Below are 16,405 nucleotides of genomic sequence, written 5' to 3'. Positions count from 1 at the left end.
AATCTTCTTCTCAAGAACCACACACGTGTAAGAAAAACTAAATGCATGGTGATGTAGAGCAGGGAGACCTCTACCAAAATTGTAAATTTCATGATCTGCGGGGTAGGGGTTCTGACCCCAGGGCGGGGCCAAACTTGTTATATAGTGTTTATGTGTAAAACACTTAGATAACATCTTTTGTGCTATTGATACTAAATTGAAACTAATTGGATAGAGCAGGTAGTCTTTAACCAAAATTGTAAATTTGATGATCCCCAGAGTAAGGGTTCTGACCCCAGGGTAGGGCCAAAATTAGTATATAGTATTTATGTGTAAGTTTACTGATACTGTATAAAATCTAAATGCATACTTGCAGATGTTTTAATGTTAATACACCTATTCTTTAAAGCCTTTCATCAGTGTGTGCACTTTTGAGGGCAGTGAAGTTTTAAGAACACATATTGTTTTATACTGTTGCTGAACATTAGAATTTAGCTTAGATATTCAGAACAGGAATTTTTTTCTAAATTTCATAGCCCATGGAAGTAGTGATACTTTTTCACTAGTATTCAGGTGACTGATAAGGCCTGTGGGCCTCTTGATTTGGTTGTGCTTGCAGATATTTATTTGATATTTGGTACATTGCTTTAGCATAACAAGTTAATGATCAAATTCGAATTGGTCTCAGTCCGTTGATTTTTAGCTCACCTGAGCTAAAAACTCAAGTGAGCTTTTCTGATCACCCGTATTCCGGCGTCCATCCGTCTGTCTGTCTGTCAGTCCGTCTGTAAACTTTTAACATTTTTAACTTCTTCTCAAAAACCATTGGGCCAATTTCAATCAAAGTTAGCACAAAGCATCCTTAGGTAAAGGGAATTCTAAATTGTTAAAATAAAGGGCCAGGCCACCTTCCAAGAGGAAATAATCAAGAAAAGGTAAAAATACAGTAGGGTCATTAAAAATCTTCTTCTCAAGAACCACTGGGCTAGAAAAGATGAAATTTATAGATAAGCTTTATTAGGTAGTGCAGATTCTAAATTGTTAAAATGATGTCCCCCAGGGGTCGGATGGAGCCACAATAGGGGATCAAAGTTTTACATACAAATATATAGGGAAAATCTTTAAAAATCTTCTCAAGAACCACTGAGCCAGAAAAGCTGAGATTTATATAAAAGCTTCCTGATATAGTGCAGATTCTAAAGTGTTCAAATCATGGCCTCCGGGGGTCGGATGGAGCCACAATAGGGGATCAAAGTTTTACATACAAATATATAGGAAAAATCTTTAAAAATCATCTACTCAAGAACCAATGAGCCAGAAAAGCTAATATTTATATGAAAGTTTTCTGACATAGTGCAGATTCAAGTTTGTTCAAATCATGGCCCCCAGGGGTCAGATGGGGCCACAAGGGGGGATCAAAGTTTTACATACAAATATATAGGGAAAATCTTTAAAAATCTTCTTCTCAAGAACCACTTAGCCAGAAAAGCTGAGATTTATATGAAAGCTTCCTGATATAGTGCAGATTCTAAAGTGTTCAAATCCTGGCCCCCGGGGGTCGGATGGGGCCACAATAAGGGATCAAAGTTTTACATACAAATATATAGGAAAAATCTTCTCAAGAACCACTGAGCCAGAAAAGCTGATATTTACATGAAAGCTTTCTGACATATTGCAGATTGAAGTTTGTTGAAATCCTGGCCCCCGGGGGTCGGATGGGGCCACAATAGGGGATCAAAATTTTACATACAAATATATAGGTACAATCTTTAAAAATCTTCTTCCCAAGAACCACTGAGCCAGAAAAGCTGATATTTACATGAAAGCTTCCTAACATAGTGCAGAGTTAAGTTTGTTCAAATCATGCCCCCCTGGGGTAGGATGGGGCCACAAAAGGGGATCAAATTTTTACATACAAATATAAAGGGAAAATCTTTAAAAATCTTCTTCTCAAGAACCACTGAGCCAGAAAAGCTGATATTTACATGAAAGCTTTCTGACATAGTGCAGATTCAAGTTTGTTCAAATCATGGCCCCTGGGGGTAGGATGGGGCCATAAGGGGGGATCAAAGTTTTACATACAAATATATAGGAAGAATCTTTTAAAATCTTCTTCTCAAGAACCATAGGGCCAAAGAAGTTCACATTTACATGAAAGCTTTCTGACATTGTGTAGATTCAAGTTTGCAAAAACCATGGCCTCCAGGGGTAGGTTGGGGCCATAATAGGGACTACGGTTTTACATTCAAATATATATGGAAAGTCTCCTGATATGGACCAAGGTGACTCAGGTGAACGATGTGGCCCATGGGCCTCTTGTTCATTAAGTTATGGCCCTTTGACTTAGAAAAATAGCATGAATTATCAGTTTTCCGGACTTCTTTTGGTTGTGCTTGCATATATTTATTTAATATTTGGTACATTGCTTTGCCATAACAAGTTACTAATCAAGTTCGAATTTCATCTTGGTCCGTTGATTTTTCATTAAGTAATGGCCCTTGGACTTAGAAAAATAGCATGAATTATCAGTTTTCCAGACTTTTTCTGGTTGTACTTGCAGATATTTATTTGATATTTGGTACATATGCTTTGGCATAACAAGTTACCAATCAAGTTTGAATTTCATCTCAGTCCATTGATTTTTCATTAAGTAATGGCCCTTGGACTTAGCTTTGAAAAATTTTCATGAATTGTTAGTTTACATCCAAGTCTCTTATCTCTGTAGATAAGAGTACTACACTCATTAAAACTTCTAGCATAGGAATACAACAATATAGCTAAATTATTCATGATCACCTACATGTCACAGTTTATTGACCTAATTAAACATAATTATAAATTTCTCTTTTTTTCCTGGTCTAGTCTTTACTTGAATAGTAGTTGATTTCCTATACTGGTTCCCCAATTTTCCCTTTTACCATAACCTACAAAATGAACTTTGAATATTGTTGTGATACAGTAATTTTTACAACCGGTAGGGAACTATGTATTACCATGCAATACTCTCAGAATGTTTGTTTTAGATCAATTTCTATGTAGGGATTGGCTGAAATGCAGTTTGCTCATGTTACTATAAATAGGATGAACTTGACCTATAGTTTGGTCTCATGACTGACTGTGCACCAAAAAGGTATTATCATTGTTGAAAAGTTTTGACCCCCCCCCCCCTTCTGGAATATTTTTCTGATTTTACCCGTTTCTCTCTGAGACAAGCACTTAAGCTGATTCTTCAAATAATATATCTTAATAACAAATGAAAATTATAGAAGAAGTATTTTGCATTATTGATAAAAATGTTATCAGTTATCGCACATAAATCTGTTATCAACATCAGAAAATTGCAATTCTCTTTAAACAACATTATTAAAATTTCCCAAAAACTGGTTAAAACGATACAATAGTATTCATAACAATTTCATGAAACTGTCTCTTTAAAAAATATACAAAATGTCTGTGAAAAATAAAGGATATCTATAATATCGCACAATGGACTTTATAAATAATTTAATGAAAACAAAGTTATTGCCCTTGGATTCAATATTTTGAAACATATAATTGATTATTCATATATAACTTAGACTTATGAAATATTATATGGTTAACAAGATATTTTACAATAAGTATTGGAAAAGACTCCAACAAAATTTATGTTCCTTTCATGCATAAGTCTTGACGTCACAGGAGGGTGGAACTACATGAAATGAAATATTGTCATTGTACTTTATAATGACTGCTTGACATAACTTCATGTTAATACTGTATTGTCTTTATTCTTCCTAGGGTGTGCATAGTTAGCAAAAATGGAAAGTTCAGCAGATGAACCACAAAATGGCAAAGAATTAGAGAGTCCTGAAAAACGTTCTATGGAGGAAAGCAATCAAAGTAAATCTGTTACTTCTGAAAGTAATCATTCCAACCACTCTTCTAGTAAAGATAAAGACAAACAATCTGGGAAAAGATCACATTCATCCAGTAGTGGCAGTCCAAGGAGGAGGTCAAATGCAGAAACAGATGGTAGCCTCAGTCCAAAGAAACAAAAACGGAGAGATGAAAACAGGGAAAAGTCTGACAGAAACAAATATCAGCAAAGCTCAAGTGAGAGAGGAGACAAGATTGATCAGAAACACAAGAAGTCTCACCAAGATGACAAGAGACATTCACCAAAAAGAAAAGAGACTGGTGTAGACAGAAGTAGTTCTCAAAAACATGATGACATTTATAGTCCACAAAAAGGATCAGACAAAGAACAGAGTTATGGGGAGAAATCTTCTACAAAGGGCCAAAAATTAGAGAGTCCTGATAAAGTTTCCACGAAGGGTAGCAAACAGTGTAAATCTGTTGCTTTTGAAAATAGTCATTCTACTTCCCCAGAAGTAGGTAGTCCTAGGAAAAAATCTCGCTTTGATTCAAGTGATTCAAAATTTAAGAAAGATGACAGTGTTAATCTGTTAAAGCAGGACTATAGCAAGGACAAAAAAGAAAATTTTGAATACTTCTTTGGGAAACAATCACCATTCAGCAATTTTCATACTGCTAAGTTCCAAGTTGATAAAATCACTTATTGCTGCAGTGAGCAGTACATGATGCACCAAAAAGCAGGTAGGATTGAACTTTATTCATATTGCAATACTCTGTTTTCGTGTGGTTATATTTCATATATATGTATTTCATGTTGCAGTCGAGAGAAACTCAGTAAAACTACTTCAACATCATTGTAATCCAAACTTCTTTAACTAAAATCCTGGGGAATGAAAATCATCAATCTAATTAAAGTTAGATGGTTTGATGCACTTTTTACCACTGTGTTCCGAGTTCAATCCTAAGAATTTGCAGTGGCTGTAAGTGAGAGAATATTGTGTTTCCCACTCAGACATGTGAATTTCCTCTGGGTACTCTGATCTCCTCCCACATGAATATCGAGAGAAGCATGGATATGTAGCAGATCTAGCGTTCGTATAGTCTGTACTTCGCGTTGTGTTTGTTTTATTTGATTTGATAGTGGCGACTTCGAAACGACCCAACTACACTATGATTAGAAACTTGAAAATAAATTCAATAGAAATGAAAATAAGATAAATAACACTTTACGAATTTACTACCAGTATGAATATGACAAATACAAACTCCTAAATCCTAGAACTTAGCTTAGAATCTATCAAGAAATGCTCCCAACCCAAAGGTAATATTAATAATTTAGTAAGTAAAAATGAGCAAAATAGACGAACAAAACATAATTCCAAAGTAGGAAGAATGGAAGAAGTGTAGCTAGCAAGGCCAGTTGTCTCGCTTCGACGAATAGTAAGCTGCATGGCTTTATATAGCAAATTAAACAATAGAAATTGTCATTAAAGTTATTGGTTGAAAGATAAAGTGGGCGTGGTCAAATACAACGGGTGAATAAATTTACATCGGGATCAAAATCCAGGAGTAAAAGTAAAACCCAAACTACCACAGATATAAGTTACAGAACTTGTTTGTTAATTATACTAAACTAAAGGATCTGGCTTGGATTTCTTGAAAAAATCTCAAACTTAAGTTTGAACTTTTCTTTATTTACGCCGTCAAAATCTGAGTAAAATCTCAGACTTAAGTCCAAGTTTTGACTTAGTTTATTTCGAGAAATTCAGGCCAGAACTTTAATTAGATTTGAAAATCAGCCAAAATCATGGGTTCCATTGTGTATTTTGCTCATCAGGTTGAGCTTTCCTTATTGTCTGCATGTGAGAGTAATGATTTTCTGAAGGCTATTGAGCTTTTCTGTCTGTTAATTCTTATGCCTTCCTTTGAAAAAGAGGGTGCATATTGTTTTGCACTTAACGGTTTCTTTGTAGACCCAAGTCTTTTATGCCCTGAATATCTTTAGAACCCATTCCTTGACAGACATCAAACTTGATTCACTGGTACATCATAAGGAGTAGATGACCCATATTGAGTTTAGGTTCACATGGTCAAAGGTCAAGGGTCAAACTGGACATAGTACCGAGCAAAGCTTGGACAGGCCTAGGCCCGTCTGCGAAGCAATGCTCTAAAGGTAACACGTATGTAAAAGGAAAAAATGAGAAAATCAGCAAATGAATAGAGATAATCTCTACATACGTTCACTGAAAATTTTGTGATCCATATGGCATGTATGGGCGCCGCCATCTTGTTTTCTTTATTATTTGCTTCTACAGTTATTCGTATTTTAATTTTTAATGCCAAAAATACAAGACTGATGTGTAATTTGTAATTCATAATTCAAACGCCCAGTTTGTTAAAAATAAATGGTATGATTATCATTGTTACAGTTTTTAGCCAATCATCAAATAGAAAAACAGCAATACGACTAAATAGATGAACGAGTTCATGAAAAGTCCAGGCTAAATGTGACGTCACAATGCATGATTTACGTCCACTCGTGTTATATTCCCCATGTTAAATGAATAGGTGGATCCTATAATTATCTCCATATATCCCCTTTTGATATTTAGATGTTAATGGGCGTTTAGCTCATTAGGGGAATTTCATAAATAACATACATTTAAATTATGATTATCACTTCGGACGCACCAATGACCATTTCATGCTTCGCTTGGTCCACGTCCAACAGTCACACAGTATATATATATATTTGTCTTCTATATTTTGAGAACCAATTGCTTGATTGACAACAAACTTATTATTCTGGTACATTCTAAAAAGTAGATAACCCCTATTGATTTTGAAGTAGCATGGTCAATCCACTCGTCACGTAGAAAGATATTGTCAGCTTAATATCTTGAATTGTTTCGGCTACTATCAATTAAATGATACATGTGTATAACCCTTTTGAATTTTGCACCAAAGGGGCACATACATATTTCTGAAACATTTCTTGTTTTCAAATTGTTCTCAAGAATCACTGTGCCAACCTAACTTTAACACCAAAGTTTCCTTGGGTAAAGGGGTTTGTACATCTGAAGGAACATGCCCTCATCCAAGGGGAGATGATTAGGAAATAGTGAAAATGGGGTGGATGTTTGAAAAATCTTCTCCAGAGCCACTGAACAAGAAAAATCAAGACGTAGGAAAGCATCTTCATGTAATGTTAAAGGCAGGTCGTCCAAACCATGATTCCACAGGATGTGGCCACAATATGGTTTTGAAGTTTACATGATAGAACGTATAGATAAAGTTCTCATCATAAGAACCACTGAACCAGAAAAGCTAAAGCTTTAAGGAAAGCATCAATAAAATTTCAGCTATAGTACCTGGTGCCAGAATGGGGCCACAGCTTGCCCACATTAGAAGTTTGGGAAAATATTATGTATAATATGGACATGAAGGAAAATATTCTTAAAAAATATTCTTATCAGAAATTGTAAGGATGCAGTTCATTTGATCTGTTCATTCTCATGTGGTTTAGATTTAAAAGTTTATTTAACCAATATAAAAACATATTCTGTATTTCTTATTCCAAATATTATTCCTATATTCTCTTAAAGTTAACATATATGTTCTTTCCTTTTCAGTGACATTTAAGGATGGTGTACATGCTCATGAAATAATGAGGGCGACAGATCCAGTCAAAATGAAGAATCTTGGACGACAAGTAAAAAACTTTAATGCCGATTACTGGGGCAGGAGTAGTGAAAGAATTTTAAAAAAAGGAGTTAAGGCGAAGGTGATTTTTTTTTTTAACTCTGAGAGATAAGGTGTTACAGACCATGATTATTATGTCATTACAATGTGTCTGTTTGTATGTTTGTCACATGTTAGCTATTTGTGTAACTGTTTGAGATACTTAGTGCATGTATTGCTTGATTGAGCTCCTTTAATACCTTGATTAATGATATGACTGGCGTCATGAGAAAAGGGCCCTTACGGTAAAAATTTCACATTTTTAGTTTTTCCTAGAATTTTATAATGTATCATGTTCACAAAAATACCAAATTTATGCTGATATCACGTTATTTAACGTTTTAATGACAATTTTTGGGACACATCTGTAAAAATATTAGAAACGTCAACGTAACGAAATTGTAACGTCATACGTCAAACATTATGCTGATTATATTGCGTGTCCATGAAATCAATTCCGATTACTGTCATATATTCATTTCAAACACAAATATTTGATCTTATATTGTGGGGAAAAAGAAACATTATATAGAAATGGTAATATTTTAATTTCCAACGACCTGAACACCGGTGAATTCGCACGGAAAGACGCAGCATCAATTTTACCATTCCAGATTAAGGTCACATTTACGCAATCATTTTACTTAGGCCTATGTGTTTAGAACTCACTTTCAACACAAATATGCATAAATGAATGAATAAATTTAAGGTTAAATAGTAAATGAATAAATATAGTTCAGTGACATTACTTGTCGGCGAGAATCCATTCCTCAGGCAGAGCGAGACAGGTGCGGATCTAGAAATTTTTCAAAGGGGGGGGGGGGTGAAGAGGAAATGCAGGGACGGATCCAGGAATTGCTGTTACGAGGGGCGCCACTTTATGAGGCAGGGGTTTTGGGGGCCGCCTTGAGGCCCCAAGAGGGTCTAGGGTGGGGGGTCCAGGGGGCGAAAGCTCCGGGATTTTACAGATTTTATAGGGCTTAAAATATGTCTCCTATTTAAGTCATTTTTACTGTTTTCTATCATTCTTAATCAGGTGAAATTAGTAAAATGACGCAAATTTTAAGAGTTTTTGGAAAAAATTAAGTTCCCCCAATGAAGTAATTCAAGAAAGCAAAAATATTTTGTCATTCATTTCTCCGGGAGTGAAAGAAGGTATTGCTTCTTTTATCGTTTAGTACATTTGTCTAAACAAGATATCACGATTTACCTTAAATTTGAAAATTTATGGGGGGGGGGGCGCCAACTGCGCCCCTTTAATCCGCCACTGAAATGAGAGTTGTTATAACGTACGTTAACATAATTAAACGACAACTTAACAGGAATGCTATCAATTTGTATTTCTAAATTCAAATTTGGATTAATGGTATTGTATAATTATCAGACGTAGATCTGTCACTCTTGATTTTAAAACGAATCCCGTTTTAAAATGCATTCCGATTTACTCCCAGTAATTCGTTATATTTTTTTAAAAAATAAAATGAAATATTACAGATACAAACTATATAAAAGATAATTTGAATTATCATCACCTGACGCACAATTGTATAAACAATTTCCATCGCCTAGGATTTTAATAACTCTATAGTCATTCTCTCCTCCCCCCTCCTCTCTCACTCACTGTCTCTCTTTTTAATTTAGCGAATCCAAAGGGGGGTTGCAATCCCCGTACCCCCCCCCCCCCCTCTAGATCCGCCACTGCGAGACATGGTACATCTTTGACTGAGTCTTTTACAAACGAGCTTGCCTTAATTTAGCGAATCCAAAGGGGGTTTGCAATCCCCGTAAAACCCCCCCCCCCCCCCCCCCCCTCTAGATCCGCCACTGCGAGACATGGTACATCTTTGACTGAGTCTTTTACAAACGATCTTGCCTGACGGTACATGTATTTTTGTCTTATGAATTTGATTCATGATAATATAAGTTCCATTTTGTATTTAATCAGATATATAGCTATCTCACCTTTAGCTAAAACCCGCGGTAGTCTCCTGTTAAATATATCAACAGCTCTGTTTCGACACAATGTAATTAGCTTTTCGTCATACACGGCCGGAAATGAAAGTGAAAATTTCGAAATAGCACACTTTGAAATACCCGACAGATTACAAAAATGGGTGTATTCCAGTTCCACTACAGCAACGTTTTGTGAGCGATGACTACGTGCGTGCATTTCACTTTTCACTTTACACTGTTCTTACCAGGTTTGAAAGAAAACAATTGTCTATCGCAAATGTAAACTATATTTTAACCAAATAAAGCATTAAAACTACTGCCGTTGAGAGATAGCAATAAATGTACGAGCATCCAGTATCTGCTAGACTTTTTATGTGGTCAGGCAGATGAAATCTTTATATGGTCCGACCAAAATGCACCAACAAAAGTAAGGCATAACGTAGCAATTTTTATTCTGATCTAAGAAAATGAAAGAATCAGACTCTATACAAAAGAGCGCTATCCAACACAAAATGTGTTTATCAATTAATTACAGAGAAAGTATATACATGTATTATTTAACCTGCACAACTATCGCGAATGGATATGGCATCTGTATGATGTGCCATGAATAAAACTGTTAGGGCGATGGGACGGCATTTGAACCACCAACGCCGATCTTATAGTCTTCATGAATAAGGTAGGTATTGTACTATTTTTACCGCCCCGTACATACATGCCCCGAAAAGGTGATTTTTTCTTGGTGTTGTGAACTAGAGGGTCCCTCTTGTCTAGAATTTTGGGGAGAAATTCAAGGTTTAATGAACCTGAGACCGTTGTTTTGAGCAAGAGGCATCGGACGGCGTGTACGTATACGTGCTATTCTCTCTAGTGAGGTTTACACATTCATAGTAAACTGCGAGTCGAGATGCAGAAATATTTCTATATCTAGAACTTCATACCCATGGAATTATATCTTAAATTGAAAACACAAATGCATTCCGTTATTTTGCAATAGATCGTTTGTAATACTTAGAAACCGTTTTCCCAAGTTAAAAAAAAGTAGTCATGTGAATAAAAAAAAAATCAAACTGAAATACAGCAGTCATATATGGTGTGGTAATTTGAATGTGTTTTGAATCGTGTGAAGAAGTTTTTACTTTTGTTTATGACTGTACCTTGAGAAATTTTGTTTCTCCTCCTTTGAGACAGTGACCAACACGCGGCATCGAGTAGATTTACATTTTAGACAAACATTAGATCTGAGACGGGCGATTTTAATGTAAGGAAAACATAAATTGTTGACAGCCCCACCTTACTACTTGTTGTTTTGTTTGCATCTTAATTTGCACTAAAGATATAGATGCAATGTTTCACAATATGGCAGCGTAACCACCGGACATGCAGTAGTAAAATGAAATACATGTAGCGGTTGTGTATGAAAATTCGCTGTTCACGCGTCGCATTTATTCAGTTTGTGTGCGTGAAATAGTAAAAGTTTACATAGACATGCATGCACCGGGGCATCCGCAAGTATTTGACATTGGGGAGGCGAACTGGATCGAAAACTAGCATGTTTTGGCTTAAATTCAGAATCCCACCTGAATCTTGATATAATTCTTTTCCTATTTTGTCAATATCTTCAGGACACCATAGCAACTGTTTAAATATATCATTTAAATAATTATTCTTTTTAAAATTTGTAGAACTTTACCAATAAACATGAATTTAGCTACAGTTTCACATCTAACATGAATTATGACAGATCTACCATTGCTCCCCTCACAGACAGAATTGTATCTTGTGAAAAATCATATCTTTTTCGAGGATGCTGGCAAAAGAAGTGCATGAGATTTGGGCTGTATATTTGACATAGGGTACTGCAGGGAGTGGCAATCCGTATTCACTGTATTGGAAAATCACGTGCGGAAACGAAATGGCGAGTCCATTGTTGTCCTGTGACTTGGAAGTTCATTCTTCACATACTTCATACAAGTATCATGCACAACGAAATAATCTTATACATAATGCTAGTACGTACTCTTACAAGTACAATATGCAAGAGCCCTACGGTCCTTATGCATTGTCCCCCTTGTTTTCAGAACGTTCATTTCCCGCTATTTTTACATGCATACTTATTTTTACATTAAACAAAATCTATTTAGTGACTTCCCCTTTTCCCCCGGGATTTTGACCTTTGGACAGAATAACACATCTATCTGAGTTTTTTTTTTGTTATTTTGTTTTTTGTTTTGGTGGCTTGTCGATAATATTAGCCAACTTCTCCGTAAGCCCCCCCCCCCCCCCCTGCTTTGTACTACGTGACTTTATGGTAAATCGTAAGCACTTTTTCTTAATTTTTCTTATTATAAGCTGAAATCAAATTATTTGATATTCGTTATCGTTACATGTAATATATATATATAGATACTATTTACGACTTTAAATGGCGATATTAAATATACAATACTACACCTCTTGGGTTCTAGACATAAAACTTCCACTAAATAATTAGTAACTGTATTATCATTATTTGACCTGAAATGTTTGTCTCAATTTGAATTAAAATGGTGGCTTATCAGAAATCTAATTTTACAGCTCCATATAACATATCAGTATGTTTCGGAAAATAAATTGTTTCTTCCGATGAGTTCTTACGTGTGTGTACGGTAGAAGTATACAGGATTGTGCATAGATCTGTAAATGTGAGATAAATTAAATACTGTATGGATACAAATACATGTATATATTTAATCTAAAATTAAAGGTGCATCAAAACTAAGAACAATATGTACTACGATAATTAACAAATATCGGTACGATTCAGCATGGAAACCCGTATGTATTAACAAACACAGGTATTTGTACCCGTTCAGTACAATTAATGACATGTAAGATCTAACTAGAATTCTTTTCGGACATATACAGATTCTATATTGGAACTGCCATGTGATTATTTATATAATTAATGCATCCAGAATGTAAGCAAATACAACCAAGAAACATATTTTTTTTTTTACGTTGCAGCGATTTTGACGTTTCAAGTTGACGAACTTTGACGTCGTTTTCTGTGAATTGTGACGTCGAAAGATAAGGGCCCTTTTCTCATGACGCCAGTCATATCATTTTATAGGTGAACCAGTCAGAAGCCACATTGTAATTACCACAGCATAGTTTAGCTCACCTGAGCTGAAAGCTCAAGTGAGCTTTTCTGATCACCTGTTGTCCGTCATTTGTCCATCTGTCTGTAAACTTTTCATACTTTCAACTTCTTCTCCAGAGCCACTGGACCACAATAGGGGATCAAATTTTTACATACAAATATATAGGGATAATCTTTAAAAATCTTCTTATGAACCACTGGGTCAGAAAAGTTTACATTTACATGAAAGCTTCCTGACATAGTGCAGATTCAAATTTGTTAACACCACGACCCCTGGAAGTAGGATGGGACCACAATAGGGGATCAAATTTTTACATGCAAATATATAGGGAAAATCTTTAAAAATCTTTCTATGAACCACTGGGTCAGAAAAGTTTACATTTACATGAAAGCTTCATGATATAGTGCAGATTCAAGTTTGTAAAAATCGTGACCCCCAGAGGTAGGTTGGAGCTACAATAAGGATCAAAGTTTTACATGTGAATATGTAGGGAAAATCTTTCAATATGGACCAAGATGACTCAGGTGAGCGATGTGGCCCATGAGCCTCTTGTTTTGTGATCAGTAGGCTTTACTGTACAAATAAGTGAATTCAGACAAAGGGAAAAGCTATCAAGTTCTGATAGAATTTGATTCTCATTGGAAGTGATTTTTATCAATCATCATTAAATCTGCCAGAAGATTACAATTAACCTTTATAAAATGAAAACTAAAGCAGAGGATTTTATGTCTATTAATACATTTGTCAGCCTGTGTTTTCTTTAACTCTTTTTCATTTCTCTTTCACATATTTTAATAGCTGAAAATTGCTGTGTAGCTTGCAATTTTCATCCATTTTGACTATTCTTGCAAGAGTTTTGCCCCCTTTATTTGAAAATTTAATGTTATATGGAGGGTACATGATTTGTCCTTCTAACTCCTCCCTGTTCTTATGTTTTCATCTTCTTTCCAGAATCACTGGGCCAATTTCAAGCAAACTTGGCACAAAGCATCCTTGGGTGAAGGATTCAAGTCTGTTCAAATGAAGGGCCATGCCCCCTTCAAAGGGGAGATATTCACAAAAATGCAAAATGGGGTGGGGTCATTTAAAAAGCCTCTCAAGAACCAGTGGACGAGAATAGGTGAAATTTACATGAAAGCTTCCTGACATAATGCAGATTCAAGTTTGTACAAATCATGACCCCTGGGGTAAGGGTGGGGCCACAATAGGGGATCAAAATTTTACATGCAAAGGGAACCAAACTACAATGTAAATGGTACAATGCATCCTTAGATGAAAGTTGTTAATATGAAAGGCCATACCCATCTACAAGGGCATATATGATAATTGATTAATCTGTAGCCAAGTTTAATAATTAAGTTTGATAATTAATGAATTTTTAGTTGTTACTTTTGAAAAGTTTTTTCTGAATGAAGCTGCTTGTATAATAATCGTTTTGCTCAAGCTTGTATTGCTATGAACTGCTGCTCAGGTGAGCAATGTGGCCCATGGGCCTCTTGTTAAGATAAACCCTTCTTATTTTATAGAGTTTTGTGTTAGTATTGTCTTTAGACAGCTAGGATGTATAAGGTAAAGCGATAGCTGATATACTACCTTAAAGTTCTACAACTCATGCCATGGTCATAGAAAACAAACACCTTAATTTCAATAAAAACACTTGTGATGGGTGTGTTGTATACCATTTCTAAAGCTCTTGTTGTTCAAACCAGCATGGATTTTGTCAGATCAAGGGCACATCTTCACTTGAATTTTTGTAGTTACATTAATTTTCCTAAAGTATTTTCCTAGAAAGTAAACTTCTACTGCATTCAATCGGCAACTCGAGTGAACTTTTCTGGTCGTATTTTGTCTGGCATCCGTCTGTCCATCTATCCATAATCATTTATATTTTTAACTTCCTCTCTAGAACCATGCATGGACCATTTTCAACCATACAGGCTTGGGTAAAGGGGATTTTGTTGGAAGTAAAAGTCTTTTTATGATATAAGTATAGGCTGAAAAGTTGCTACTTGCACATCATAGTGCCTTCATCAAGAAATGCAAACAAAAGAAACAGCAAAGGTTTATGACACTGTACAGATATAACATTGGTCAATGTAAACATCGAAAAAGAATTGTTTCAACCTGTCACCACTATAGTCTATATATATTTTTTACCTGATGCCCAACTATTTGCATTAAGGAGCTAAATAGATGGTATAATTATAACCCATTTTGGGTTGGGTTTTTAACTCACCCCAAATCTTATAATTTTTAAAGCGCTAAGCGTAGCTACGCTTAGCGCTTTATTGTTGTTTTTTATATTATAAAAAAGATACAGTGTATATGAATAATATTTATCAACTTTGAAATGATTGCATGTACATCAAAAGTTACATTAGGGGCGACCAGCTTATATAGCAGATTGAAATTTTGTTCAGGAAGCAAAATTAAGAAGATGCAATTCGTAGATTATGACTGTTTGAATGCAGATAAATACATACAATTGTTATTATTTACAGGAAATGACTTTGGACTCATTATAAATTTTTTTAATTCTAACAAAATGACATCTACTATTCCTTTAATTTATGAGGCCCCTGCATCAAAACTGTGACTTATTTTTCTGAAACATGATAAAACAATCAAACAAAATATGAAGAGTTATTTTATTTTTCAATCTACAATGGTGCTTTAAATTGTAAATTTTTACTTTTCTTTTTATTTTGACCAACCGAACGGCTCATATTTTTATTTTAAAGATTAGATAATAGATTTAAAGAGTTTTTTATTATGGGCATTTGTTCATCTGCTTGAATTCTATGTTCATAGTACTAATAAATGTAATGAAAATATGTTCTTTGTGGGGCTTTACCTGACTAAATAAAATTTCTAGTTCAGTGAAGAACTCCAGTCCGTGTTTGGCAAACTCTTTATTTTGTATTCCTTACAAGATTTATGAGATTGATCACTGTTCATTATCTTCACATTTTATTATGTAGCTACCTCCTCAATTTCAGATGCTACTTTGAATGTATCATGGTTTCTGACCTCATGATGCTTGTCTTAACTGTCACTGTCTAGAATTTAGCAACTGTAAGATTTAGGTCTCTTGATATTTAGTATGTGTATCCCTGTTGTAAGGGTTAATTAATGTATACCATCGTAATCAACGCATGCTCATTAGAACACTCTAGTTGATGCATTGGATACTGTTTTGTGGATGTTGCTGTTTATAAGTATAAAATTTTGACTTCATATTCATTAATTGCTTCATTATAATTGTTTATTATTATAATTTGTGCTTCATTTATCAGTTTCTACAGAATGGACATCTGAAGAAAGCCTTGATTATAACGTTTCCTCGTATTCTGGTGGAAGCGGCACCACGCGACAGGTTATGGGGGATTGGGTGTGGTGCCAACAACATAAAAGCTCACTGCCGTACAACCTGGAGGGGGAAGAACAAGCTTGGATACCTACTCACAGAAGTCAGGAATGAAATCATGGAGGAAGAGGGATATTTTTCATGAACTTGTTACCTTTAAATGTCATGCTGATGAGGCATTTAGTTGTTGTCTGAAGTAAAACACTGCATTGTGTCTGTTAATTTCATGTTTACATTTGCTGTGGTTTCTATAATGAAGCAGTAGTTAGATACACTGTTGAACAGTGAACACATATCTTGTGTATCATTTTGTGCTTTGAATATTTTGCTCATTTAAAAAACTAATAAAAACTTTTTCAGAGAT

The 16,405-nt window shown here is 35.1% G+C and overlaps 1 protein-coding gene across 6 annotated transcripts in view; it reads left to right on the top strand.

The window, feature by feature from the left end:
- Positions 1-16,405, top strand: part of LOC125668165 (uncharacterized) — a 20,901-nt gene extending 4,496 nt beyond the window's left edge. Inside the window, exons 2-6 of one of the 6 annotated variants that reach the window (XM_048901983.2) lie at positions 3,019-3,109; positions 3,760-4,578; positions 7,470-7,621; positions 13,626-13,794; positions 15,971-16,405. In XM_048901983.2, the coding sequence (XP_048757940.2) occupies positions 3,780-4,578; positions 7,470-7,621; positions 13,626-13,794; positions 15,971-16,155 (1,305 nt within the window). In that variant the 5' untranslated portion in view covers positions 3,019-3,109; positions 3,760-3,779 and the 3' untranslated portion in view covers positions 16,156-16,405. Of the gene's footprint in view, positions 1-3,002; positions 3,110-3,759; positions 4,579-7,469; positions 7,622-13,625; positions 13,795-15,970 lie in introns of all 6 variants that reach the window. The other 5 variants (XM_048901982.2, XM_048901981.2, XM_056163159.1 and 2 more) reach the window with 5 other exon arrangements.

The sequence above is a fragment of the Ostrea edulis genome, chromosome 4 (genome assembly GCF_947568905.1).
Source record: "Ostrea edulis chromosome 4, xbOstEdul1.1, whole genome shotgun sequence".
NCBI classification, from domain to species: domain Eukaryota; kingdom Metazoa; phylum Mollusca; class Bivalvia; order Ostreida; family Ostreidae; genus Ostrea; species Ostrea edulis.
The sequence above is the reverse complement of the archived record's forward strand: the minus strand, read 5'-3'. Positions and strand labels throughout refer to the sequence as shown.